The following is a 26,632-nucleotide window of genomic DNA, read 5'->3' on the forward strand; positions in this document are numbered from 1 at the left end:
CTGCATAGATCCACAGTCTTTCCCCTCTGAAGTGATTTCTCAGTGAAGCTGTTGTGTGATTAAATGCAGCGCTGATTTAACTCTCTCTCCATCTGTGATTGAGAAACAGTGAATTTGTGTATTTTTTCTAATCATGTGAGCTGTAAAAATTCAATCTGTCTTTGGAAAAGAAGCTTACACAGTCCTAAATGAAGAACCTCACACTTTAAAGTCACGGTCATCAACAACTGGCTGAGGTTAATGATTGTAAAAAAAAAACAGTAAGCGCCAGTTTCTCTAAATGTGTATATCAGTTATTCTTTCTTTCCTTCCTCCTCAGGCTACATCTTAGTGCTTGCCTATATTGGCTTCTTATCCTCTGATCCTCCAGACCTTTTTATTTTACACTTGAGGAAACAAATTACACTGCATCTATGTCAGTACTTTATGCATATTTGCTCCCTGCTGTCAAGTTTTTTTTTTTATCTTTTCATTTTTATTCCAGTTCAGTTCAGCTCAGACAGGAGGACACCACTTAAACAGATCTAAAAACACACATCTCTGTTTTTTATTTCTTAAAGGTCTAAACTCAACTCTGCTTTCTTATTTGTGCTTTTTAGATGCACGTGTATCGTGTTCAGAGGGTCGTAAAGCCCCCAGCTGTGGCCTTCCTGTCACCATGATTCTGGTCAGTGTTCTCACAAACGCCCCTGCCAAGAAAAAGCTGCCTCAGTGGGAAAACAAAGATACAATGGAGCGCACAGAGAGAGAAGTATATAAAGTAATTTAATGAGATGTATTCTGTCTCTCTAAAAAACAGTGCCCTCCCTTATTAAGTTTGTCCAGTCTATTTAAACATCTTATTAACTGTGATGATGGGTTTCTTTGAGGGAATGAGTGTCGAAGCTTCAACTAACACATTTGCTGCTTTATGTAGACAAATATCTTAATAAGTGGATGCATTTTTATGACTAAGACCTTGTTTACAAGAAGCCCTGATAACAGAAAATCTGTACTCACATGACACTGCAAAAGCATGCATGTCAGACCAGTGGTTGGCGATATAACCACACGCCACCGCCTCACAGCTTACTGTTTTCAGAGGAGCGTGTATCGCTTGATTACATGGCGACAGAATGGGTTGGGTTTAAAAAAATTCTACTCTGTAACCCGCGCTGTGTTTTCAGTCACCCAAAACGTAGCTTCTGTGTAAGTGAATCGCCAAAATGCAACTAGAGCTTTGAAAACGTTCGTGTGTAAACAGAGCCTAAAGCAGTTTTTCATCTGTTTTATCCAAGCGGCAACATCCAGCCGTGAGAATTGAGTCCAATGCGGAAGTGTTAGAAACTGCAGTTCATCAAGGATCCGCTTGAGGCTGGCTCCGGAAGTACTGAACACCACATACACACCAATTCAAAAAGGCCAATCTTTTAAGCAGAAATAAACATGTGTCTAGCCCGGTTAAAAAAACAAGTGTAGTCTGGATAGCTCATTCCTCAATCGGCACACACTGTATGGGGGGGGTGAATTTTTTCATACTGCGGCAGTTTTGAAGATATTGAGATTAGGAGTTTTCCATTATGAGAGGCACAGCTGACTTGACTGACAGGCGGGAACACTGTAGCTGTTGGCGAGGACGCTCAAAGCCCGCCTCTTTACCTCAAGCTCAACAAGAAGGTTGAGTTAGGTTGAGTTCAGCATTACCAATATGGCTCCTGCCAACGATTGGCTTCAAAGCAGCGCTTCAGAAACAGATGGGTGACATCACAGATACTACATCCATTATTTATACAGTCTATGGTTTTATCTCAGTTATGCCGTAACTGATTGTGACTTTTCCGACTTCTCACCCTTACACCCTCAGTTTGTTAACTTCAATGAAGAAGAAGAGAGAGGGGGAGTTTTTTTTCATCTGCTGGAAGTGTTGCACATCAACCCAGGACCACACAGAGATGCTTCCAATAATAACAGTACACTCCTTTGAAGAAAATTAGATTGGTGGTGAATTTGAACTCTAAGGTTCAGGGTTTACGTCTTCAAAGCAACTGTCTCTCCCTGATAATTAAACTAAGGTTTTAATTCAAATCACATATTTTGTCCAATTTTGTAGATCAAAAAGATGTGAGAAATCTGCTTAAACATGCTTGAACTAGAATGATTATTTATCATCTATTTTTATTCTTATACTCTTGAGTGCACTTTAATTTTGTAGTATTTTTTGTACAATGACAATGGAGAATTTTATCTCATCATATCTTAATCATTAAAATAGTTTACATTCATACTTCTCCCTATATTTTACAACACATGTTTTGATTTCAGTATGTCTATGATGCCGAACGACACTGGGCCTTATTCAGATTTGCATCCTCTTTTTTTTAAAGTTATATTTTTGGGGCATTTTTGCCTTTATTTGATTGGACCATAGACTGTATAAATAATGGACGTAGCACTGTTTTGAGACCAATCGTCGGTGGGAGCCATGCTCAGCCAACAACTACAGTGTTCCTGCCTGTCAATCAAGTCAGTCATGTCCTTGAATGGGCAAAACTCGTAATCTTAATATCTTCTGAACTGTAGCTGCTGTGTACCCCAGTACAGTGTGTGCCGATAGAGAAATTATCTCTTCACACAGAAGCCGTTTTTTGAACCAGGATGTAAACATATTTATTTCTGCTGCAAAGATCGTCTTTTTGAATTGGTGTCTATGTGGTTTCCGGTGTTTCTGCAGCCAGCCTCAAGCGGATACTCGATGAGTTGCAGTTCAGAACACTTCCGCATGGGCTTCATAGTTTGAGACCAGAAGTTGCCGCTTGGATAGGACAGCTGAAGAGAGACAGGAAATGCTGGGAGTAGAGCGTGGGGAAAGACATGTAGCACATGGTTGCGGTCAGGAGTCGAACCAGTGATGAGGACTATAGCCTCTGTACATGGGGCTCACTTAGACCACTAGGCCATCCGCGCCCCATCTTAAGTGGAAGACTTGAACTGACCTATCTATCAAGCAACAAATTGTCTCATCAGATAAAAAAACAAATAAGCCTTCAAATTGATTCCATGGTTTTATTCTCTGTACTAATTAAGGCTGCACAAGAACTGGTTTGATAATAATACCACCACAGACGTACTCTTTTGACTACTTTGCATACATGAAGCAACACAGAAGAGTTCCACATTAAAAGGGAAAACAGAATGACTCATAGCAAAGTGCTGTTCGATTTTAGTTTGCAGGCAAAACGATGCGTCAGTCTTTGGATACATGTGTGCAGAATCAGACATGGTTGATTGTAGATCCACAGAATCATTCTTTGAATTGATGTCTTCATTTTGATGAGATTTGCTCACAGATTACAGCTCAATACAACAAGGAGTAAGAGACAAACAAAAGAGTTTCTGTGATCTAATTTGCATTCATTTCCACTGCTGTGTGCTACTCAAAATCTTTTTCCAGCTGATATAAAAATGAATAACTCAGTCAGCTTATTCTTGTTTCCCCCACGGACAACTTCTTTGAAGAACGTCCTGAGAAATGTTCTTGAGTTACAGATTTTACCTTATTTAACGGAGTGTAGTCACTTTGTTTTTGATACGGAGCAAAGCCCCTTTATGTTTTCTAATCAAGCTGACATTAAGACTCAAACTGAAGGTGGTCAGAGAGGAGATCCCAACATGATCCTAAAGAGAAAGGCTGTTTTGGAAACCGCCTACTGTACTAGTAGTGCGTATTGATGTGGCCAAAATCCAGTATGTAGTATGCAAACTAGCAAAATCTGCTGTATGTCAAAACTCCCCGGATGTCGTACTGATATGGGAAAATTTCTCAGTAGGCGATTTTGAAAACAGCCAAAGTCTCTAGCTGTTTTTGAATCCGCCTACTCCATACTACCTAGAAATGTAGTATGCAGTACGTACTACATGCTACATACTCCATACTCCATACTCCATACTGCATACTGCATACTGCATACTGCCCACTGCGTTTGAAGGTAGTCTGTAATATGACTGTTCTGTTTGATCTGGTCTGCAGTATGCTGGGTCAGGCGTTGCTGGATTTCTGGTTTCGGAAAGCGGAAGTAAACAACGGCCAAGTTGATAGCGAAACTGCTTCTTTAGCATCCACTTATGATTAAAATAGGTAAGAGGTGGTTTACATGGAATTTAATAAGTTTCCCAACACCTAAACACAAAGTGCCCCCCTTCAAAAAAAGAAGAAGCTAGACGTTAGCGCTGTGCATTGTGGGAAACAGTACGCAAGGGAGACTGGTCCGACGCATACTGAGATATTTTCCTTTAATCAGTGCGACATCTGGGTAGTTTTGACATACTGCAGATTTTTCCCTTGTTCACATACTTCACACTGAATTCTGCTCCATCAGTACGTCCTGCTAGTATAGCAGGTGGTTTGGAAAACAGCCTTTGTCAAAACAAAATCTAGATTTCTGCCAAAAATGATCTAAGCATGATCTTTGGTTCAATTTGTCGTCAGTGTCCAAATTAGTTTCTCTTCACCTCAGTCTGAAGAATAATACCTGCAGTCAAATGGTCATGTTCCGGCCTCTTCACTCAAGTGATGCCTGAGCAAAATTTGATTTTTATTATCAAGTACTCATACCCTGTAGGCATAAACCAGCTGCTATAAGTCGGAGGTTTGATTCCTCTGTGAAAAGAGCAGCTGTCTGCTTGATTTTATGTCTCTGTTTGAACAGGTTCCAGCAGTGACAAGGACAAAACGCCCATGAAAACATTCAAGCCTACAGGGGCTGAATACTTAATCATTTTGGTTTAGTGCCACTTTAGTGTCATGCTCACCAGCAGGATGTCTGCATACAAACATCAGGTACACATGTCCTCAGCACATTTAACACGACATATAAATCTGTTAGAGATGCTTTCACACGAAGGGCCGTGAACCGTGTCCTTGAAAACCATCACGATAATCCTGCATGTCTCTTTCTTTGTAGTATGTTTTTGTGTTGCGCTGGTCAGATGTTAACATGATTTATCCTCACAGTATTAAGCATGTTCCTGCGGTGTGTAAAAGATGATGAGCTGCTTTAAAATGTCACACATTTGCCTAATGAAGCTCAAAGCCAGCAGGGGCTCTCCGATCTCATTTTCTGCTCTGCCAGAATCAAGTAACTGTACAGAAAAAATGAAAAGGTAAACACGCTGACTCAGAGGTGGATATCAAGACTTTACAAGTGTACATCAGTGTGGCAGATCTTTTGTAAACACGTGCCTCTGTCTTTTTGAGCGCCTGACCTGTCCTGTCGCTCCATGACTGAAGGAGCTTTGACCACTAGAGACAGTCCGCCTGTGGTTTGACTGAGAGCTGATTCACTGTCACCTCTTTGTAGGTGGATCCCTTCAGGATGCACGCAGTCCTTTGCGGTGTGGTCACATGACACGGTGCTGCGTTCTCCGCACAGTGCATACACGCCCCGTAACACTCCTGCTGTCCATTTGAGAAGCGCGTGGAGACGCTCAGGTCCTTGTTGCGCTGGGATGTGGATCCAAAGCGCTCCTTAGGATCCGACTGAGGACTTCCCCTGTAGATCCTCTGTCGTAACATGGTCGTGTCTTTGTAGAGACACTCCCGAAAGTTTGGCTTACACAACAGGTAGACGACGGGGTTGTAGATGGTTGAAGATTTGGCAAACACAGCGGCCAGGGCGAACGCTTCTGGGGGAACTCGAGAGGCGTCTCCAAAAGCGGCCCACATGGCCACAGCAGCATATGGACTCCAGGCACTCAGGAAGCCAATACATACGGCTACTGACAGCTGTAGAGAAAGATCAGACACACACACACACACACACACACACACACACACACACACACACACACACACACACACACACACACACACACACACACACACACACACACACACACATTAAATACAGGAGAAGAACCCCATTAGGACAGTAACTGATATATTGGTTGATGAATATTATCACAGATTTTCAGAGTACGCTGAGTTTACAGTGATGCGCATGTGATTTGGTTGACAGTAGGGTTGCAAAGGGGTGGAAAATTTCCGGTTAAGGTAGAACTTTATCAAACAAAAACATGAATGTTGAGTTAACTATTACTCATTCCCCGACCCAACCCATTCAAAAATTAACAATAACGCAATCCCAACAAAGTCCCATTCAAAATGTTAAATTAATAGATCCCCTCTCCCTCCAAAAAAGTCCCATTCAACATGCAAATAAAAAATCATCTTCCCTCAAGCTTCTCAAGCTTAGCCTCTGCATTTTTGCTAAACCCTGGACTCTTCCTGGGTCTCATCAAAATCCTCCATGTCCACTTCCTCAACATCCAACTCCAACTCTTACTCTTCAGTGTCACTGTCCAGTCTTGTTGAGGATGGCTCTGCATAGATATTAAACTGTACTTGCATGAAACCTGGTTATTTTAGTCAGGATTATGCTAAAATATATCTTCCCCAACTATATTTAAGTTCCATATTAAGAGCCAACCTTCAATTTAGTAAATTCCTGGTTTATTCCCGTTAATTCCCATGGAAAGTTTCCAACTTTGAAAATTCCCGTGATTCTGCAACCAAAGTGAAACTGACATATATTGATTGATGAATATTATCAGAGATTGATCAGAGTTAGCTGAGAAGACAATGGTATGCGTTTTATTTGGTTGACAGTGTAATGTAATGTTAAATATTCTTCAACAAAGTATATTTTCCTTCTGAGTGAGCTGACATTGAGAAGTCTGAGTCTTTCTCTTCATAAATAGGTATCATCATAAACCCCTCTCAGCCAGGCTCTGCTGCACATATAAAGCATGTTATCAACAAAACATTTCTGTCACCTCTGAATAATTTACTGACTCATATCCTACTCAAATCCTGTCAACTGCAGAACCCAAACTCAGTGATGCTGAAGCGACACACTCAAACCCCTCTGACCTTGACAATGAGAGCGTGTGCGTTGCTGGTCTTGGTCTGCGGTGACACATGCTGCTGGACGGCCTGACGCGACCCCCGCACTGTCAGCAGGATGAACGTGTAGGAGAGGAAGATGACGGTGCAGGGTAGTGCATAGCAGAAGATGAAAAGGCAGACGATGTAAGACAAGGCTGAGAGCTTGTGATTGGGCGCCTGCCAGTCGATGCAGCAGGCCGTGCCGTAGGGTTCAGGACTGTAATGGCCCCACTGTGCCAAGGGCCCGACAGCAAACACAGACGCATAAAACCACACTCCAACCACCAGGAGGCGGGCGTGCGTCAGGGAGAACTTGTTACCTGAGCAGACGGGAGAAAGAAAAAGAGGCTGTGCAGTTATTGTGGACACTTTGTTTTCCCTTCATGCTGCTTAACGTTGTGATGAAAACATCATGCTTAATTTATCTTTTTCTCACCATAATTAGGGAAGCAGACTTTAAGGCAGCACACCAAGGAGAGGGCTGTGAGGTTAGTCAGGCTGCATAGGCCAAAGAGGACTCCACATGTAGCATAGACTTGACAGGTGAATTCTCCAAACAGCCACCTGTGCGCACAGACGAGGAGAAAAGGGAAAATTGACAGAGACAAGAGCTGCAAGAAACAATGATGTGTGCTTTCAGTGCTGCCTGATTGACTGATTTAATATAAGGATATGGGCCTTATATTGGTACTGATGCGTTTTCTTTTTGCTCTGTGGGGATGTGGTGTAGGCAACTCTGTGACCTGCCAGAAATTAATGAAGAAAAGGTCAAGGGAGAGAAAGCAAAAGAACGAATCTTAGATATCCATTGTCCTTAAACGTCTTTGCTGCTGCTCCTTCTTTGAAATGTTGTTTGATTGAGGTTGGCCTAGAAGCTTTCTGTGTAGGATTTCATCTTTCTTTCTAGGGCAATGGGAACAGCTGTTGAGTCGTTGGAGTTAAAGTTTGCCTTCAGAACTTGTATTTTCAAGTGTTTCGATGCCGATGTTCACACTTAAACATGTTTTCAACGGAGGTAGAATCAACTCAAGTTTGCTCACAAGATACATATAGACATTGTCCTCTTTCTATACTGCTTCTCCTGAACTGAACTTCTAAATATGCTGGAAAAGTTGTGCATTTTTGCAAAAAAAGAAATGACTGACATTCTTAATGTACTATCAGAATTGCCCCAAACAGTAAAGTAAATATTCACAGAGACAGAAATTTGATGTGCCAGACTCCAGCGGCAACAGCTACTACTATCTGTCTCATTACTATAATCTCTCTCTCTCTTAATCTCCTTGATCCCTCGTTCCAACCCCAACGTGGTTGAGGCAGATAGCTGTTAAACATGAGTCTGGTTCTGCTTGAGGTTTCTGCCTGTTTAAGGAAGTTTGTCCTTGCTGCTGTAGCTTTCAAAATATTGTGAGGTGCTCTGCTCATGGTGGATTAACCCTCCTGTTACCCTCAAATTTACTAACATCTTTTATCCTTGGGGTCAATTTAACCCCAGCAATTTAAACCTCCAGAAAGTGATTGTTACACAGGTTTATGTGTCATGTACTTTGTTTCCTTGTTGACTACCTCAATATCCCTTTAAATAAAATATATTTTAAGCATAAATATAATTTAAAGCATTTAAAAGGACTTTATTTGTAAAACAGAACATCAAACTGCTGAGTTTGTCATGCTCTCGTCTGCCCTGCCTTGTTTCTATGTTCTCAAAACGTATGACACGGGACACATCATGGAATGTCTTTAGAGACATTGTGGCAGGAAATATTTCATCGCAATCTGAAGGTTGAGGGAGGCTGTTTTAGGTTATAAAAATGTATTTTATAGTGAACTCAATGTCATCCAAAACAGGAAATCTGAACATATCAACATTTTAATTTTATGTTTTCCTAGTTGTCCCCATTAAATTAGGAAAGTCATGAAATATGAAGCCAAAAATAAATATGATGTTAGTCATTATGGGGTCCAATTGACCCCGAGGGTTAAGATGAGATCAGAATGAGTCCTGTCTGTAAGATGGGACTGGATATTACCCTGTTTTGATGTTGGGTCCTTGTTAATAACTTAACATAGAGTACGGTCTAGGCCTGCTCTGTTTGTAAAGAATCTTCAGATAACGTTTGTTGTGATTTGGCGCTGTTTAAATAAAGATTGATTGATTGATTTCCTAAGATAGGAGAAATAAAGTTAGAGGCTGATATACCTGTGTGAAAAGGATGAGGGTATTGCCAGAGGGAATAAAGACAGTGTCATGCCAAGGTCACTGATGGAGAGATTAATGATGAAGAACTCGGCTGGCTTCAAGGTTGACCGCTTGTGATAAGCAACAAGTAGCAGAATGCAGTTTCCCACGAGGGACAGTATACCTGCAAGAAAAAGAAAGATCACTGAGCCGTGCAGAGGATTGCAGGAATTAGTTGTTCCTGCAAAAATCGGCAAAGCAAACAGACTTTTTTTGTTGTGTGGCGTGGACTCACAAAAGACGCTGTAGAGGGCACCCATGAAGATGTCATGCTCTTTGGAGATGGTGGAGTCAAACGCAGCAGATGTGTCTGAAGCATTTCCCATCTGGAACATTGAACACACAAACACACTAAGTTTCTTCTGCAGAGAGCAGTGATTGACATCCGTACTTGCACTCGATACTACATTGACGTGGTTGTGGGCTGAAAACACTCAAAAGAAATCAAAGTGTTCAATACCCACAGCCGAAGCTATTCTTCCTCCCTGCCTGGTCTGGATGTTTAAAACCACATGAACACTTTTGTTACTAATGCGTTTTGAAGCCGTCTATTGTCTGGGGTACACGCCGTGTTTTCTTTCTGGATCTGTTGCACAATACCTCCAGCCTACAGCACCAGATGTAAAAATAGATGAAAAGCTTTATTTTTCTAAATAAAAAAATAATCCTGTGCAAGATGAATACAATTTGTATTAAATAGAAATATACAAAGCAGGATTGACAGATGGAGAGAATTAGAGGGAATGTCCCTTTGAGGATTTACAACAGAACGAAGAGACAGAGATTGAGATTGAGAGAATAAGACCAAAGATCTCTGATTAAGGAAACATGTGGCCAAATTTGCTGGAAAAAAGATTAAAATATTTTTAATACCGTCCCCAGCCTACACATATTTACACAGGATGCAATCATGCAGACACGCAAATGCAATACAGACATGTGGGATGATGGATTCAGACTGTCTAGTGGTAATTATAGTGAGATCAAAGAGCTCATAATTCAGAGAGATAATAATTGAATAAAATAGACTGTTAGAAGTGTCTTCAGCGAGCACTTCTGACACACCCATGCTCTTTCTTATAAACCAGACTCATCAGACGCTTTATGCCCACATATCTGCAAACAGGAAGATGATTGCTATTCAGGACAACACTTTGCTCAACAGAAGATTGAACACTGAAATGGAAATCGCTGGAGGAGGAGTATTGTGGAGCAATACTTGGAGTGCTATCAGAGATGATGTAGAGGCAACATTGACTCTCAAGGACTGAGGCAATCATGCAGAATAAAGACTGATGCTCCATTACTATGCAAGTCAGCGCAGCAGCCGATGACGACATGTCCAGTCAGTCTGAGTGGAGGAGAGTCAGTACAGAGAGCAGTAATGACCAGTTTTAAAGCCACTCAAGTCCTAAAAGTTGACTGTCATGTCAGCACGTCAAAGTACTTTATGATCAATAAACATATTTACTAACAGCAATTCACTGGAGCCCGACAGAAGTTTCAATCAATCTGTTTTATTGGGTTACTGAGTTTGCTGTGAACTTTATTTCAACTAACAAAAAAATTCAGGAAACAACTTTTGTTAGATGTGTTTATAAACTTTTGCTTTATGAAATTTTTCATATATTTATTTTTTAAGCAATAAATACAAAGAAATAACATCAATCAATAAAAAAGGTGCCAGTTTGATAGTAACCCAGACGTTTAAGTGTTGCATTAAAGTCGACAAAGCTGAAAGAAGCTTTATTTTAAACTCTCACAGAGAAGTTGATTTAACTTTATTATCATGGTGTAGGCTTTTAAGATGTGATGCATAATAAAGACATTATTTATTTATGCAGAGTAGTAGTGATGAATGATATTGGACTTTAGCAGATATGTCTTTGTTTCAGTCTATTTGTTTAAGAAACATAAAAACATATAAAGAACACATAAAACAAAACAAACATTTGATTCTACCATGATTTATAAATTAATTTGTTTTCAAATAAAGACGTTCAGTAATGAAAAATAAAAACATAACTTTTGTGGATTACATGGCCCAAATCGATTTGGCAGTGAGGGTCAACATGCTGACAGGAATTACACTCAATGTCCAGATGTTCATGGTGAAGCTAGTTTGAGTAGCATTAGCGAGGAGCTTCTCTATGTGATTGATGTAGTGACGCTTAGGCATAACTAATGAGGCTACATTGACATCATTAGCCTGTAGTTCAACATCTCCCACTGTGCTAAAAGCTGGCTATTGAGAGCAATGAATTCAGAGTCTTTCTTGTGAAGCCCCCTAACTTTGAGTGATCGCTGCCACGTTTTTTAGCTTTTTCAAATGACTGAAGTAGAGGCTGCCGAAAGGTTTTCACATTTTCATTCTTCTCAGAAACTTTTGGTGCTGTTAAAGATGACTCTTCTTATGATCATAGACTGTATAAATAATGGACGTAGTATCCGTGACATCAACCATCTGTTTCTGAAGCGCTGTTTTGAAGCCAATCGTCGGCGGGAGCCATATTGGAAATGCTGAACGCAACCAAACTGATGTCAGGCTAGCGTGAGGTAAAGAGGCGGGCTTTGGTCCTCATTGCCAACAGCTACAGTGTTCCCGCCTGTCAGTCAAGTCAGCCATGTCCTTATTTGGGCAAAACTCATAATCGTAATATCTTCTGAACCGTCGCAATTTAAAAGAATAGCTTTTCAGACCGAAGCCGTTTTTTAAACCAGGCTGTAAACATGTTTATTAATGCTGTAAATATCGTCTTTTTTGAATTAGTGTGTACGTGGTTTCCGGTGTTTCTGCAGCCAGCCTCAGGTGGACGCTCGATGAACTGCAGTTTATAACACTTCCGCATGGGCTTCATATTTTGAGACCGGAGGTTGCCGCTTGCTTGTGATGCCCAATTCAACTGGTAGTGTTAAAGGAGTTTTTTGCTGTCTTTATATCACATCCATTGTGAATAGCTATTTTTTAAAATACCTTTATACAGCCAACATGCTGGAGCTTGTTGTTGGTGTATCTAAGTTGTGATTGTGTGCCAATAATTAATGTGTCCCTTCATCGGCCATACATATCGGCAGAAATTGAAAACTGATAATTAACTTTTAAAACTTTTATGCTGATAATATCGTACATTCCAATAGTGTTTCCATTACTTTATCCACCTCATGAATAAAGTAATGGAAACACTATTGGAATGTACGATATTATCAGCATTATCAGGATTTTGTCCAAGACAGAAAAAATACACGACATTAATGACCAACTGCACACATCTGTGTGTTTGCACCATTTCTCTGCTCATACAAAACCTGACATCCAAGTCTATAATAGAAGCGTATCATGTATTATTGCAGGTGCCTGTCAGTCATGATTGCCTGGACTTGAGAACTTAGCATGTACCTCCTTCTCTCAAGATTTTATGCAATCATATTCTATCAGCTGAAAGACAACACACTTCCACAAGGCAATTTGTGGCTGCATGTTTCCTTGGCGATAAGCGTCCTGTATGAGGAGGCTTGAGACAGAACTGCTGCACACTCAGATCTGTGCTAAGGATCTTTTATCTCATGCACGCTCTCGGACAGAAACTGTCACGCCTGGAGGACTCAAAGCTTGTATTAATCAAAACAACTTTAGCACAGATCTTGTCTGTCTCTCTCTCCCTCTCTCTCACTCACTCTCTCTCTCTCTTCCTTGTGCTGTGTTTGAGCTCCAGTAGCTCCACCAAGGCTGAGTGTGTGCAGTACTTCCCAAACAATCCCCTGTGCTGTATAACTTACGGAGCAGAGGCACTTTGTTAAATGAGTACTTGGATTAATTGATATTGTGTGCTTTAACAAATGAACGCCTTGGTGACACAGTTTATGTGACATTACTATAAACTCATGGTCTGTATCCGGGCATGTTTATGTAATCAGGAAACAAAATTCGAGACGACCCGATCAGCCATGTGAGTGTGGAAGTGTGAGGACGGATGCAGACGGAAAGAGCCCAGAGAACTTGACCAGCTGAACTGTGCCGTTGGTCCGCCGTGACAGATTGAGTATTTTGAGAGTGGCTGAGCTGTGACACCACAGTTCTCATGTCTCTGAGCGTGGGTGAACAACGCTCATGTTGAGCTGTAAATAATTAATCGCCTTTGAGATGTGGACAGGGACATTGCCCTCTGGATGATGATGTAGGGGGGTAAAACGTTTATCGCCAGCTGACCTGGCGAAGCATCCTATAATTTCTTTTTGGATGTACATTATCACCTCGCCTTCTTCTCCTCTGACCCTTTCATCTGAGTTTGTTGTCTCAGTGAAGCCTTTTTGAATGCGTAATCTACCAAGATAGAGATTTGCATTCATCTGTCTGGTTTTAAGTCTCCCAGAATGACAAGTAATAAGTTTGTCAAAAGTTTTCCCGCTCTGTCCTGTATGCCATCAAGTGATTTAGATTAATGCCATCACTAAAAGTGTCACTCATCACATTCAGAGTGTCTGTGGTCAAAGTAGATAAACAGCCATTTAAAGGCTGACAAGCGTGTCAGGAAGTCTTAAGTGAAACAGCAGAGAGAGCACACGCGTGAGCTCATGAGAAGTGACAGTGTCAAAGATTGGCAGCCTGTGGCTCTGCTTTGAATCTGGGTTTAAGTCTGACCTCACATATAATGAGATGCAGTATTTGAAAATCCAGGAGCCTTTACGGTGCGATAAAAAAAAAAAACACCTGCAAGGGAAATTCAGTTTACTGCTTTTCATAATCCTGACCTGACTATACCTGTCTGTCAGCCCACACATTCTGACACCATCATGGAGATAAAATAATGTCTGCTGTTGTGATTGTTATTATCAACATGTTGTTGTGATCTACACCCATCCCTCAGTGTTTGTATCTTTGATATGATGAATCATGTATCTCTGTGTTTCTGAATATTAAGCGTCACGTTGTATCGTCCATGCTCAGATTGACTGACCTGCCCGGGGTCTTAAGCGTTTACACAGATTTCATATACAGTAATCAAACCCCTTCACTTTTTCTACATTTTGTTATGTTACAGCCTTATTCCAAAATTGATTACATTCATTTTTTCCCTCAACATTCTACACACAATACTCCATTATGAAAAAATGAAAAATGTTTTGTAGAAATTTTCACAAATTAATTAAAAAAATAAACACTCAGGTTTTCATTTATACATTTTTTTTTGTATGTTAGTTTGAGGCATGGATAATAATGTCTCAGACTTTTGCACTTTATAAGTGGAAAATGAAAAAAAAAAAAACAATAAAGAGATTAAAAAAACAACAACAAATCACTCAAAGATCGCATGTGCATAAGTATTCACACCCTTTGCTTTAAAACTCAAAATTGAGCTCAGATGCATTCTGCTTCCACTGACCATCCTTGAAATGTTTCAACAACTTGATTTGAGTCCACCTGTGGTAAATTCAATTGATTGGACATGATTTGGAAAGGCACACACCTGTCTATATAAGATCCCGCAGTTGTTTTTCTTTTAACTTATGTTTTGGGGCTTTTTCGCCTTTATTTGATAGCTGAACGTTACATTTGAACTGATGTAGTTCAAACTTTGGTAACAGTTTCAGAGAGAGAAGGTAAAAATAAAAGTGTTTCATTCATTGGACAAAAAGTTCCATGACCCAAATTTGACAACTTTAACCTAATTTCTGCTCCAATGGTCACAGGACAGTTGTAGCCACATCGCACAACAGGAAACACAGTTAAAGTTCACCAATCACCTCAAATACACACAGTTATTTCAGCTGAAGAGAGACATGAAATGTGGGGAGTAGAGAGTTTGTGAATGGTGGAATGGCCGGGAGTCGAACCGGTGACCTCTGCAATGAGGACTATTGCCTCTATACCTGGGCCGCTTAGACCGCTAGGCCATCAGCGCCAAAGTTGCTTCAGCAAAGTATTGAGTAAATCAGAATCAGAATCAGAATCAGAATCAGCTTTATTCGCCAAGTATGCTTGAACACACAAGGAATTTGACTTTAGTAAACTGTGCTCTCTTTGTACAAGGCATAAGAATAGGAATAAGAATAAGAACTACAATAAAAAATAAAATAAAAATATAATAACAATAACCTTAGCTATAAATACAAAGAAACAACAAATAGGCATAACTAATATGTACAGGCTAAAATAATATGATAAAGTGCAGTGGTGAGTAGCAGAGGTAGTTTTACATTATAAAAAGGGTGTGAATACTTATGTAGATGCAATATTTTAGTGTTTTATTTTTAATTAATTTGCAAAAATTTCAACAAAACATTTTTCACTTTGCCATTATGGAGTATTGTGTGTAGAATGTTGAGGGAAAAAATGAATTTAATCCATTTTGGAATAAGGCTGTAACATAACAAAATGTAGAAAAAGTGAAGGGGTATGAATACTCTCCGTATCCACTGTATGTACTACAATACTGGATTTTTTTGGTTGTGTCTTGTACACCTACACATAACAAAGAGTAAATATACAACTTGAATAATTTGGTACTTTATTTTTACTTGTATAATTTCATGTCTTTATATATTGTTAATAGAGTAGAGAGAGCAAGAGCACATGCAGTTGAATTTAAATGGTACTTTTAAAGTGTATACAACAATACATTTGACTTCCAGCATTCTTGTAGTTCATAAGTTTTTCCTGTCATAGGAAGCACTACCCATATACTAATTCTATTATATGTAGAGCACTGTTATAGTGCAATTACTTTTTAACATTGTTTGCTTCATTTACTGGACCTCTTGTGTACAAGAGCAGCTTTTAGCCAAGTGCTCTTTTTTTATGGCTGAAAAATAATGTCCACATCCGAGCTACGACTAATGTTTGTTTCTGGTAAATATGTAAATGCAAATGTCTGGTCTTTTTCCCAGCAGTCATTGTGTCTCTAAAGTGGAGAGATTATTTAAGCTTCCGTCATGTTTTCCCAGAACCCAAACTGACATCTACAGATTGCTTGTTTGGTCCAGCAAAATGTCAAAACAACATTTCAGTCAGGACCACTTCAGTCAAAGAAAATAACTTGTTTGCATGCAATAAGTTATATTTGGTGGTTTGGCTCTGTTCTGAGAGCTCCCTGCCCTCCCATGAGTGTGCATGGAATGCCAAAGGCTTTTCTTGTGCATACATTAAAGCAGAGGCAGGGCAAGCAGCATTTAACACCCTAACAGGCACCAGGGACAACACATACGACACTGGTCAAATCAGACGGCATACAAAGGAAGCATCAATGAGTGGAGGCATGTTGCACAGCAGTTTAAATAGGACACCCATTTTGACATTTGACATTTAGATGTGCAGAAGGTAGCCGGCTGAGCTGTCAGGTGCTATGTGCAGGCATGTAAACAGCTGATGTCCTGTGAGCTGAGCTGAGCTTCATGGTTTGCCTGAACTGACGATATGCTCAATTTGAACTGTGAAGCAATAACTTGAGAAAGGAAATGTCAGCTGTTTTTCTAAATTAATAAAATAATTAAATCAGAATTAGGAGCTAATTTTTTTGTCTTTTTTAAAGATATTTTTGGCCTTTTTGCTGTTATTTCATAGGACAGCTGAAGAGAGACAGGAAATGTGGGGAGTAGAGAGCGGGGGAAGAAATGCAGGAAATGGTCGACCGGCCAGGAATTGAACCGGCGACCCCTGCAACGAGGACTGTACCCTCTGTATGTGGGGCACTTAGACCGCAAGGCCAACAGCACCCCAGAGAGAGTTTGTTTTTAAATGAAAAATACACAATTACTCAGTTTTCTGATACCACACCTCAGTTGGATTCCATGGGTATCCAGTATTTTCAGCAATTGCCAGTTGCATTTTAAATTCATTGTCTTATACTCATGTAGCATGCCAATCGGCTCAACTGATCCTGGAGAAACACTGCAACGTTCAGCAGATCAGAATGGTTAGACTATGTTAGAAAAGCTGCCTGAATGATCCTGCCCAAAATCAACAAACTGATAATAATATACTCTATGTTATCTTAAGACATGAGTACCCAGTGTCCCAAACCCTAACCAAAGATATACTGGATTGAAAATCAGTGTGAGGGCATGATTGCTTTCCTAAAGTGGCTTGAATAAGAGCTTCCATCAATATTGAGGTACCAGGATCTCACTGATTCATATGAACAGAGCAGATTTGTATTTTTTCCCAAAAACTTTCCCTGTAATTTTGAGATAATGATCAGATTAAGCCAGGGTTTTTTTTCTCCAAGTGAATGCAATGTGCTTCTGTGTAAACTGAACTTGAACCTGCATGTGTCATATTTCTTCAATGTTTACATAGTGACATCCTTAATCGACTATGTCAATTGAGCCTGTTTCTCAGGGCAAACTCTTTTCTCGACCTCATTATTGAATCAGGTTCATCAGCAGTTCTTGTGAGTGTCAGTTTTAAAGGTGACATATCATGCAAAATTGAATTTTTAATGGTTCTCTACCTGAAATATGTGTCCCTGGCATGTCTACAAACCCCCCGAGAATGAAAAAAATCCATTCTGCCCCTGTTTTGATTTCTACACCTTTCTGTAAATGTGTGTGAAAAGAGCCGTTTCAGACTTCCGTGTTTTTGTTACGTAACAACAATATCCGGTCTGTCACGGAGTCAGAGCTCGGAGCTTGTTCAGCCCATAGACTGTATAAAATAATACTGAATCCCTCCCCCGTTTTTCATTACCTGCACAAATGTGTGCTAACAAGGAGCTTAGGAGGGAGGCATGCTAGTTGTAGGCTGTCTTAATAAACACAAAGGTCGGTTTTACTCCCCACGTCTGCAGATTTGAAGATCTAGTGGATGATTTTTATTTATCATGGATAAGTGCTAGCGCTAATTAGCATAGCCACATAGCTACATGTTCGTAGCTGTAGCTGTAGCTGTAGCTGTAGCTGTAGCTGTAGCTGTAGCTGTAGCTGCAGCTGTAGCTGTAGCCGTGTACCAAGACACACGTCGACATACTGACAAATAAAACAACAAGAAACACAGAATCTGTGACCAATCCTTCATAAAAGGTCCTGCTGCCTTTCTGGCAGAGGTCGGTTTTACACCCCACGTCTGCAGATTTGAAGATGTAGTGGATGATTTTTATTTATCATGGATAAGTTCTAGCGCTAGTTAGCATAGCCACATAGCTACATGTTTGTAGCTGTGTACCAAGACACACGTCTACATACTGATAAATAAAACAACAAGAAACACTAAATCTGTGACCAATCCTTCAGAAAGGTCCTGCTACAGGCGCCTCTCTGTCAGGATCAGATTCAGAGGGTTGAAGTAACAAGATCTCTGAGCAGCCGTGTATATTCAGCCAACATGTAAACATTAGATCAACGTGCTGGAGAGCCGAGGCACATCCACTTCCGGAGGGGGCGTGGTCAGAGGGAAAACAGAGTGTTCTGAGGAGGACTGAAGAAAAGGACTTTTCAGGCATGCCAAAATCTGATTTCAAAGTGTTTTTTTGAGCATAAACTTTAAAGACATGTTTTGGGGACCTCTTAGACCAATATATTGATATGTCACCTTTTAAGGAACTTCCTGTGGCGGAGTGTTTGATTGACTTTATTTTGCAGAATTTAAACTTAAACCTCCACTTTAACACATTTGACACAGAGTGTGCTGCGGGGCACATCCCCTGAGGGCTGTGTGAGACCTTTGAGAGAATGAAGGTTCATCCTCGCTGTGTTTCACTGCCTCCTCATGTGAGAGTGACTGACAGTGACAAGTGGAAGCCAGCACCGTGGAATATTTACACCGTGTTAGGCAGCATGACAAAGAGTGGCTCGGGGCGTCTCTCTCAGACATGCGTGTGGGGCTGTGACATAACTTATGTAATGAACGTGGAGAACATAATGTGTTTTATGAAGGCCAGAGCTGCTGCACAACAATCTGACCATGAACCAGCTGTCACCTGATGACTGCACCTGACGAGGTGTTATATTCCCACACAGCACGTCGACTCTCACTTAGTTTTGCTTTTCCAGCACACATTTTTTATCAGAAGACTTGTTATGGTGGATTCTTATTTTTATCTTTCAACCAGTGGGATAGGAGGAAAGTCTCTCAATTAGAACGATCTGAGAAGTTGTTCTACTTTTGCCAGATTTCTCTCAAAACTGAGATTTTAGTCTGAAGGGACTTTGTGTTCAAAATAAAATAGAAAAGAAACCCCTAAAGGTTTGGATTCAGAGATGGAAGTCTGGTACAGAGGCAGTTTATCATTAAAGATCTGATAAAAACCATGCAATCATTTGCCATTTCACATGTCATTAAACCTACTGTTATTACTTTTACAACTTGGATGATCAGTAAGCAATCAGTTTCAATCACAATATTTTAAGCGTATCTCTAATATTTATGAAGGTTTAAAACGAGTCCCCATCTCCATGCCTGTGGGAAGGACAGCAGCAGAGAATGCAAAATAAATAAATAAATAAATCCAATTCTGCCACCCTAGTAAGTCATCATCACTCAACCACGACTGCTTCCCCTTCATGACACAAACGTATTACATAACCACACTCTGATTAAAGATGGCACAGCAAAAAAAAAATCTGTGTCATTGATGCTGAATGTCTTGTCTCAGCTTTTTTCACTTTTTCATTTTTTTGTTTGTTCCCCTGACCCAACTGAAGGTCACTCACTTTGTTTCAATCAAGTCCCATCCAATAGAAAGACGTGATCACAATCCATCATTGTCAACACGTATTGATTCTGTGTTTTGAGGCCGGAGTGAGAGCTCACTAACAAATAAAATCGCCAGTCATGCGTGTCTGTGCTGGAAACAACAATAAGGCAGCTCATGCACGCAGGCGGCACACTTGTCCGGAGGAATAATGTGTGATGAGCAGGGTGAAGCTGAGTGGACAGAACGGCCCAGTGCTTTGACAAAAAAGAGAATGAAAAGGGGGCATTTTTTTGTAGAGTTGGATGATCAGTGACCTCTTCTCCAATCATGCCACTGAGCCAACAAATTAGCTGGGATTTCTGAGCCTTCGTTTCATTCATGATGAATTTATCACAGTTTGTTTTTGCTATTTGAACCTCTTCTAAAAGCCTCTCAACAAAACCAAACGTCATGATTTCTAATAAGATAACAATTAATTCCAGTCAGATTAAACTAAATGAAACTCCCACTCCTCTTCCCAGAAAATAAAAGTAGAAAAACATTTTTTTGCGTGTCATGTCGGCTCCAATCTGTCCTCAAACACAGCCAGCAACAGTTTTCAACAACAGCAGCAGCTTTGAAATCATCAAACAAATGCTTTTCTTTTTCTTATTGAGTAATCTCTTTGTGTTCAATGGAAATGAAAAAAGACCCCCCACTGGTGTCCTCCTTACCTTCCAGGGAGAAATGGCTTGTCCTCAGTTAAACTCATGAAGGCCAGGTGGAGAGCAAGACGCGGAGGAGAGGAGCTTGGCCAACCACCGACAGGAAGACACAGAGACAGAAAGAGAGAGAGAAGAGAGAGAGAGATTCAAGGAGGGCTGGACCTGTTTGAGGCTCCTACTGAAGAGTCTGGTTAAGGTATTCCCCTCCTCTTGGATGGTACACAATTACACACGTCTGGCCAGGTGTCCATGCACTCTCACTCTCACACAGCATATGAGCTCATCATCATTGTGGAGATGCAGCAAGCCCCACTGATGTAGAACGAAGAGTCCACAGTGATGGCAGGCTAGAGACAGAGAGAGAGTGAGAGAGAAAAAGAGATAGAGCCAGTATAATGCTGATCCCTCTTTCTCTCTCGGTCTCTGTCTCTCTCTCTCTCTGAGTGTCACTGATGACTCAAAGCACCTCTCCCCCCACCCTGTTCCCTCTGTCCTCACTCGTCACTTTCCCGCCTGACTTATCCCCAACACTTTCATCTGTTTCTACACTGACGGTTATTTACCCCCCCTTGCACATATGAAGCAGGGACATAAATTCTACATCTGACCAGGCTATCTTCTCCTTTTATTATTCACACTTCTCCTACACTTAAATTATAAGCAACAGTGTATGTATGTTTGTGTGTAAACAAATCACATGATGGTGTTGTTAACAGTGTAAATTGAAGCCTGGAGCATTAAAAACAGGATTATGAATGTGTGGATTCAGCTATATCAAGGTGGATTTTCATCTGGTTAAACATTAAAAGGTTTATCTCTCTGAAAACAAATCAGAGAATGATTTGAAAGACTGATATTTCAGGATGTGCTGCTGTGTGAAGTAGTAATGTAGACTAAAAGGCACAGTGAGAAAAAATGATTGTAATTTCCTTTGGTGCGATTATGATATCAGATTGCTTTCATACAGGTTCTGATAATTCGCAGTGAAGCAGAGGAGCTTCAGCAGCATATGAAAGTCAGTGTTTGCTGGTTGCTTCATACAATTAAGGCCTTTATCTGTTCAAACTCTAAAATGTATGATGATTACTTTGCCATGGCCTTTTGAAGCTGGCCACGCTGACCCAATTCAACGTGCAAGCTTGTTGAAGAACATAAAGTGTCATCCTCGGTCACACAGTAAATCTAGTCCTGTTAGGGAGCATTTGAACTGCACCTGAAGCGATGTGTCATCCTACTTTATCATACCCACCCATGCAGTTTGCTCCAAGCGCCGTTGCTCCCAGCCTGACACTCATGGAAAGCTGCTTAAGGGAGCGTCGGCTCGCTCCCCGAGCTGTGGCGAGGCTGCAGGGCTGTCAGTAAGCAGCAAAGAGCAGCGCTGTCATATTAATACCTCTGTACAGAGCCCTGGTCCTTCTCGGGCCACTTGCTTCAACATGTTTAGCTGAAACGTAGAGTCACAGTCGGTGGTCCGCTGGCTTGTAGTGCGAAGACCCTCCATGAATCATTGAAGCTGACAGCAGGCATGAAATTATCAGAGATTCAATGGAGAAGAAATAATGTATGGATGTGAGTAAAATCACTCTCCATTAGCTTATAATAGCATGCTGAACAAAAAGAAGACAATCTTTTTGACATTTTTCTTTGGTATGGCTCTTGGACATGGTAATATCTGCTGAGTGATAAATGTGTTACTATTAGGGGTGTAAGAAAATGTCAGTATTGACTGCTGTGCTCTAGATATTTGATTTTAAAGCTCCTGTGAGGACCTTGTGGTTTGTGTTGTTTTTGGTGCCTCTTCCCTTTTGTTGATATTGTCTTGTGTACGAGTAAGAAATCCCATCCTGCTGTTTTTTAGCAATCAAATAATTTTGCCTTCCGCAAATGATTGCATTGGAAAATGTATAACTTTTAAAAAAAAAATTATTTTATAATTCACCACTTAGTGTATAAACATGTAGTCGATACAGACATACTAACAAGTACGAACATTACAAAACATGGAAGGACACATTTATTTATTTATTTATTTTTTAAAGTTATGTTTTTGGCCTTTTTGCCTTTATTAGATAGTACAGCTGAAGAGAGACAGGAAATGTGGGGAGTAGAGAGTGGGGGAAGACATGCAGGAAATGGTCGACTGGCCGGGAATTGAGCCGGCGACCCCTGTGACGAGGACTGCAGCCTCTGTACATGGGGTGCTTAGACCGCTAGGCCACCAGCAACCCCGTGGAAGGACACATTTATACACTTTTGAAGAGAGAGAGAAGAGAAGAGAAGAGGGGGGGGGCCCAAAACAGAACAAATGCAAGAAAAAATAAAATAAAATGAAATAAAACAATAAAACAAATGCAAGAAAAAAAAGCAAAAAGCAAAAAAAATTATAATAATATTAGCAATCAATAGGAGTGGTAATGTGGCAATATATTATAATAAGAGTAATCAATAAGTAAAATAGCTCTAAGACCAAAGGGGATGGGAAAAAAATGATAACTCAGTTGAAAAGAAAAAGGAGATAGAAAAAAGAAAAAAGATTTAGTGAGGGAGAAAAAAAAGTAAATACATCGAGGGTGGAGTCTGTTTGGGTGCATTTCAGGAAATTCTTGCAGAATGGGTTTTGGTGTTAATTAGTTTGTTTTTTATCTGGACTTGATTTGATTTGTTTTGATTTGTTTTGTGGCATTATTTCACCAGCAACAAGACAGATTTGAGAACTATAGAGTATGTTTTATAGAATTCTTCCAGTTGATTGTTTTGTTGGGCTGATTATTACTTTCAGCTTTCACAGGAAGTGAGTGTGTTTCATTCCATCAGTGCCACGCACTACAAATCCATGTTCATTTCAGTCAATATGTGGCTCGTCTCAACTCTATCCCAGAAGCGTCTCAACCGTCTGCTCCGGTAAGATATGTTGGGAGTCTGTTTTCATCGGAATCGGCGTCCAACACGTCAAGCTCAACAGATAAGATCAACCTGGACAAGGAGTCAGATTGAATACACCATCTGATCAATTTTAAAGTAACACACCTTGGATGGACTCCCAATGATGGATATATTAACAACTACATAACAGCCACATTTCTGTGATCCTTTTCCATCACAACAGGACTTCTAGCTGTTAACTTTGTCTGTAGGTAACAGCACAACACAGTAGAACATTTTCATAAACATTGAACACATTTCAACTCGTATAGAAAATCTATTAGAGCTTACTCACCAATAGTACAAGTCACAGAATAATATCCAAAATTAAAGGTGAATCCATCACAGAAAAGGCATTGTGATCTATTGTTCCTATATTCTCTGTTGTCTACATATCTTTGGAAGACCTCTATAAGATCTTGGTACTCTTGTGGAGCGAAGTCTCTCATAAGCATGATTAGTGTTTGTATAAGTTGTGTTTACTGGCATATTTGTCTTGAGACAGGAAGTATAGGGAGTAGAGAGCAGGGGGTGACCTGCAGCAAAAGGTCATGGTCGGGAGTTGAATCAGGGGCCGCTGCGACGGGGACTGTAGCCTCGAAACATGGGGTAAGCGCTAATAGTGCTAGGCCAACTGGTGCTCCGTCTCACATGATTTTGTGACCTCAAGTCCAGCTGCTCCCACACTATAAACAGCCTTCTAGTGCACAACATTGAATGCAGTGAAACCATCGTGCTAGCACACGCTTCCTGTGGAAGCAAGATGTAAAGGTTGTTTGAGGTATTTGAGGATGCTGTTTTGACAAACTTTACAGTACCCACATTGCATTCTTCAAAACCCTGTTCGTTCTTCAGAAAGCTTAAAAGCAAGGCATTATTCAGCAATCTAAAAGAGGCATTTCCCATTCTTCAGTGTCTAGTTGTGGCATGCTTTATACCACTCCATCAAATGCTTGGTCATCCAGCACGATGACTTGACACTTAAAAGCTTTATGATTGATTACAAATACATTTTGTACAGACATCTAACAGACTTTCAGGATGAGTTATAATAACTTTGGTGTTCTCCAGACTGTTCATGTAGTGCCATTAAAAGTGAGAGTCTAAGTCTTTTGTTACATTCATAACCGTTCCATTAGATGTGATGTGTGTAGTCAATGTTAGGATGCTTATAAGCTAAACTGTGACTATGAACATATTGAAATTTCTATGTTCTAAAACAAAGCATGGTTAAGTCATTGAGAGTTATCTGTGAACTAGTGTGGAGTATACAGTACATTTTCCACAGCAGCTTTGTAGTGAATGAAAACCACCTTCAGTTCATTAACTCCCTGCCGCTGTCTGAAGGCAGAAGAATTGCTTTGTTAATAGCTCTGCAACCTCTGAGTGAAGATGTGCTGTGCCAGAGTGCTTTACCATTATGCATGGCCGTCTACTGTGTACACCTTGATTAGATTACATGCAAATGACATCAGACTGCTACAGAATAACACCACACGTGCCTCAACACACACGATACAGGTGTGTTCTGCTCATTTATGCAAGAGGCTTCTGATTTGCAACATCATTCATCATATCATACCACCCTTTTTAACTCAAAATAGTCTCAACCAGAGTAATACACACTACCAGTCAAAAGTTTGGAAACACCTTCTCATGCAATGTTTTTTATTTATTTTAAAAATTTTCAACATTGTAGATTAATACTGAAGACATCAAAACTATGAAATAATCTGGTTTTGCAATAATCTGGATTACAACAGTAGTCAAATAGGGCTATCCATTGTGTGCTAACCTTACCTCTGAACAACATAACTGATGGTCTCAAACACATTAAGAAGGCAAGTCATTCTACAAATGAGCTCTTGTCAAGGCTCAAGTTAATTAGAAACCATTCCAGGAGACCACTTCATGAAGCAGACTGAGAGAATACCAAGAGTGTGCAAAGCTGTCATGAAGGGAAAAGGGGTCTACTTTACAGAATCTAAAATATAAAACATATTCTAGTTTGTTTAACACTTTTTTGTTTATTAAATAATTCCATATATGTTCTTTCATAGTTTTCATGTGTTTTGGTATTAATCTACAGTGTTTCAGATACTTAAAATAAATACAAACCCTTGAATGAGAAGGTGTTTCCAAACTTTTGACTGGTAGTGTATAACCAGCACAGGCTTGTGGACGTTAATCTGCAAGGATCACAATCTGCTACTGTTAGCCTGATCAGCAAACCAGTATGACAGTGTTTATCTGCAGGTGCTGTTATCAGTGTTGAGCCGTATAAGATAAATTCATCTCAATCTTGGCCACCTCCGGAGTGTTTTACCTTTAGACTAGTCGGGCATCCCTAGCAGTCACTTTTATTGATGAATGGACAGACGATCTTAATCTTAATCTGCATCACTCCTTGGCTTCACAGAGCCTTTCAGACAGTTTCAGTTCTTTGTTTAGCTGTCCTACCACTTTATGATGCATTTTGCAATTGTCATGAGGGAGTTTCTGCAGCAGTAGGCAGCTTTTATTGTCGATAAAGCTTTAAAATCCTGCTGTGAAATACCTTTCTTTTATTTTCTTTCTTTATTTAACCAGGTAAGAGACTCATTGAGATTTAAAACCTCTTTTTCAAGAGTGACCTGGCCAAGACGGCAGCACAAAATAACCTCTTTGGTAACAAACAGCAGACCTGCCAGCCAACACTGTGTAATATTCAGCTGCTTAAGAGCAAAATGTCCTCTTAGGAGTTTATAGAGACAAGAAACTGAGCTGAGAGACGGTAGCATTCAACAGATGACTGTATGTTTAATGTGGCCCTGAACCTGATAAGTGCTTTAAATACCTGTCAAATACTTGAACGCTATTACTTTAATGTCACCGATGTGCCTGCAGCAGAAGCAGTGGACAGAGAGCAGAGGCTGTCCTTCAACCTTTGAAAAAGCCGAGCTACAAAGATTTACGCTTGACTATTAATCTGATGAACTGCTGCAATGTGACTAATTACCGCCGCTGGAAATGTGGGTCTGCCATTTACCAGTGAATAATTTGAATGAGGATGTGAAATAATAAGCATATTTGATAGATGAACACTTTTTTCTGTATTTCATGTAGCAACTGTCACTAATTAGTAAACACAACATTTTGCCTAAAGATGAGAAGGAAAAGGGAAATGATTAGAGTACTTACTAGAGTCTGGGTCAAATCAAGTCAAGGCCTTTTCAAC

At 40.2% G+C, this 26,632-nt stretch overlaps 2 protein-coding genes across 12 annotated transcripts in view; one reads left to right on the forward strand and one right to left on the reverse strand.

The window, feature by feature from the left end:
* The window catches only part of samd10a (sterile alpha motif domain containing 10a), a 58,621-nt gene that overhangs the window by 2,181 nt on the left and 29,808 nt on the right, over positions 1 to 26,632 (forward strand). For 7 of the 11 annotated variants that reach the window (XR_004632981.1, XR_004632979.1, XR_004632976.1 and 4 more), the window contains exons 3-4: positions 600 to 760; positions 20,510 to 20,689. The exons of 1 other annotated variant lie outside the window; for it this stretch is intronic. The gene's annotated coding sequence lies outside the window, so the exon portion shown is untranslated. Of the gene's footprint in view, positions 1 to 599; positions 761 to 1,843; positions 2,118 to 20,509; positions 20,690 to 26,632 lie in introns of those variants that run through there. 3 more of the 11 variants (XR_004632983.1, XR_004632984.1, XR_004632985.1) reach the window with 3 other exon arrangements.
* opn7d (opsin 7, group member d) lies at positions 5,279 to 9,487 on the reverse strand. The gene is made up of 5 exons (XM_034695707.1): positions 9,397 to 9,487; positions 9,123 to 9,285; positions 7,359 to 7,486; positions 6,908 to 7,242; positions 5,279 to 5,761 (listed from the first exon to the last, which is right to left on the reverse strand). Exons 1-5 carry the CDS (start codon positions 9,485 to 9,487, stop codon positions 5,279 to 5,281), a joined length of 1,200 nt encoding a protein of 399 aa, XP_034551598.1.

The sequence above is a fragment of the Notolabrus celidotus genome, chromosome 11, assembly GCF_009762535.1.
Source record: "Notolabrus celidotus isolate fNotCel1 chromosome 11, fNotCel1.pri, whole genome shotgun sequence".
NCBI lineage: Eukaryota > Metazoa > Chordata > Actinopteri > Labriformes > Labridae > Notolabrus > Notolabrus celidotus.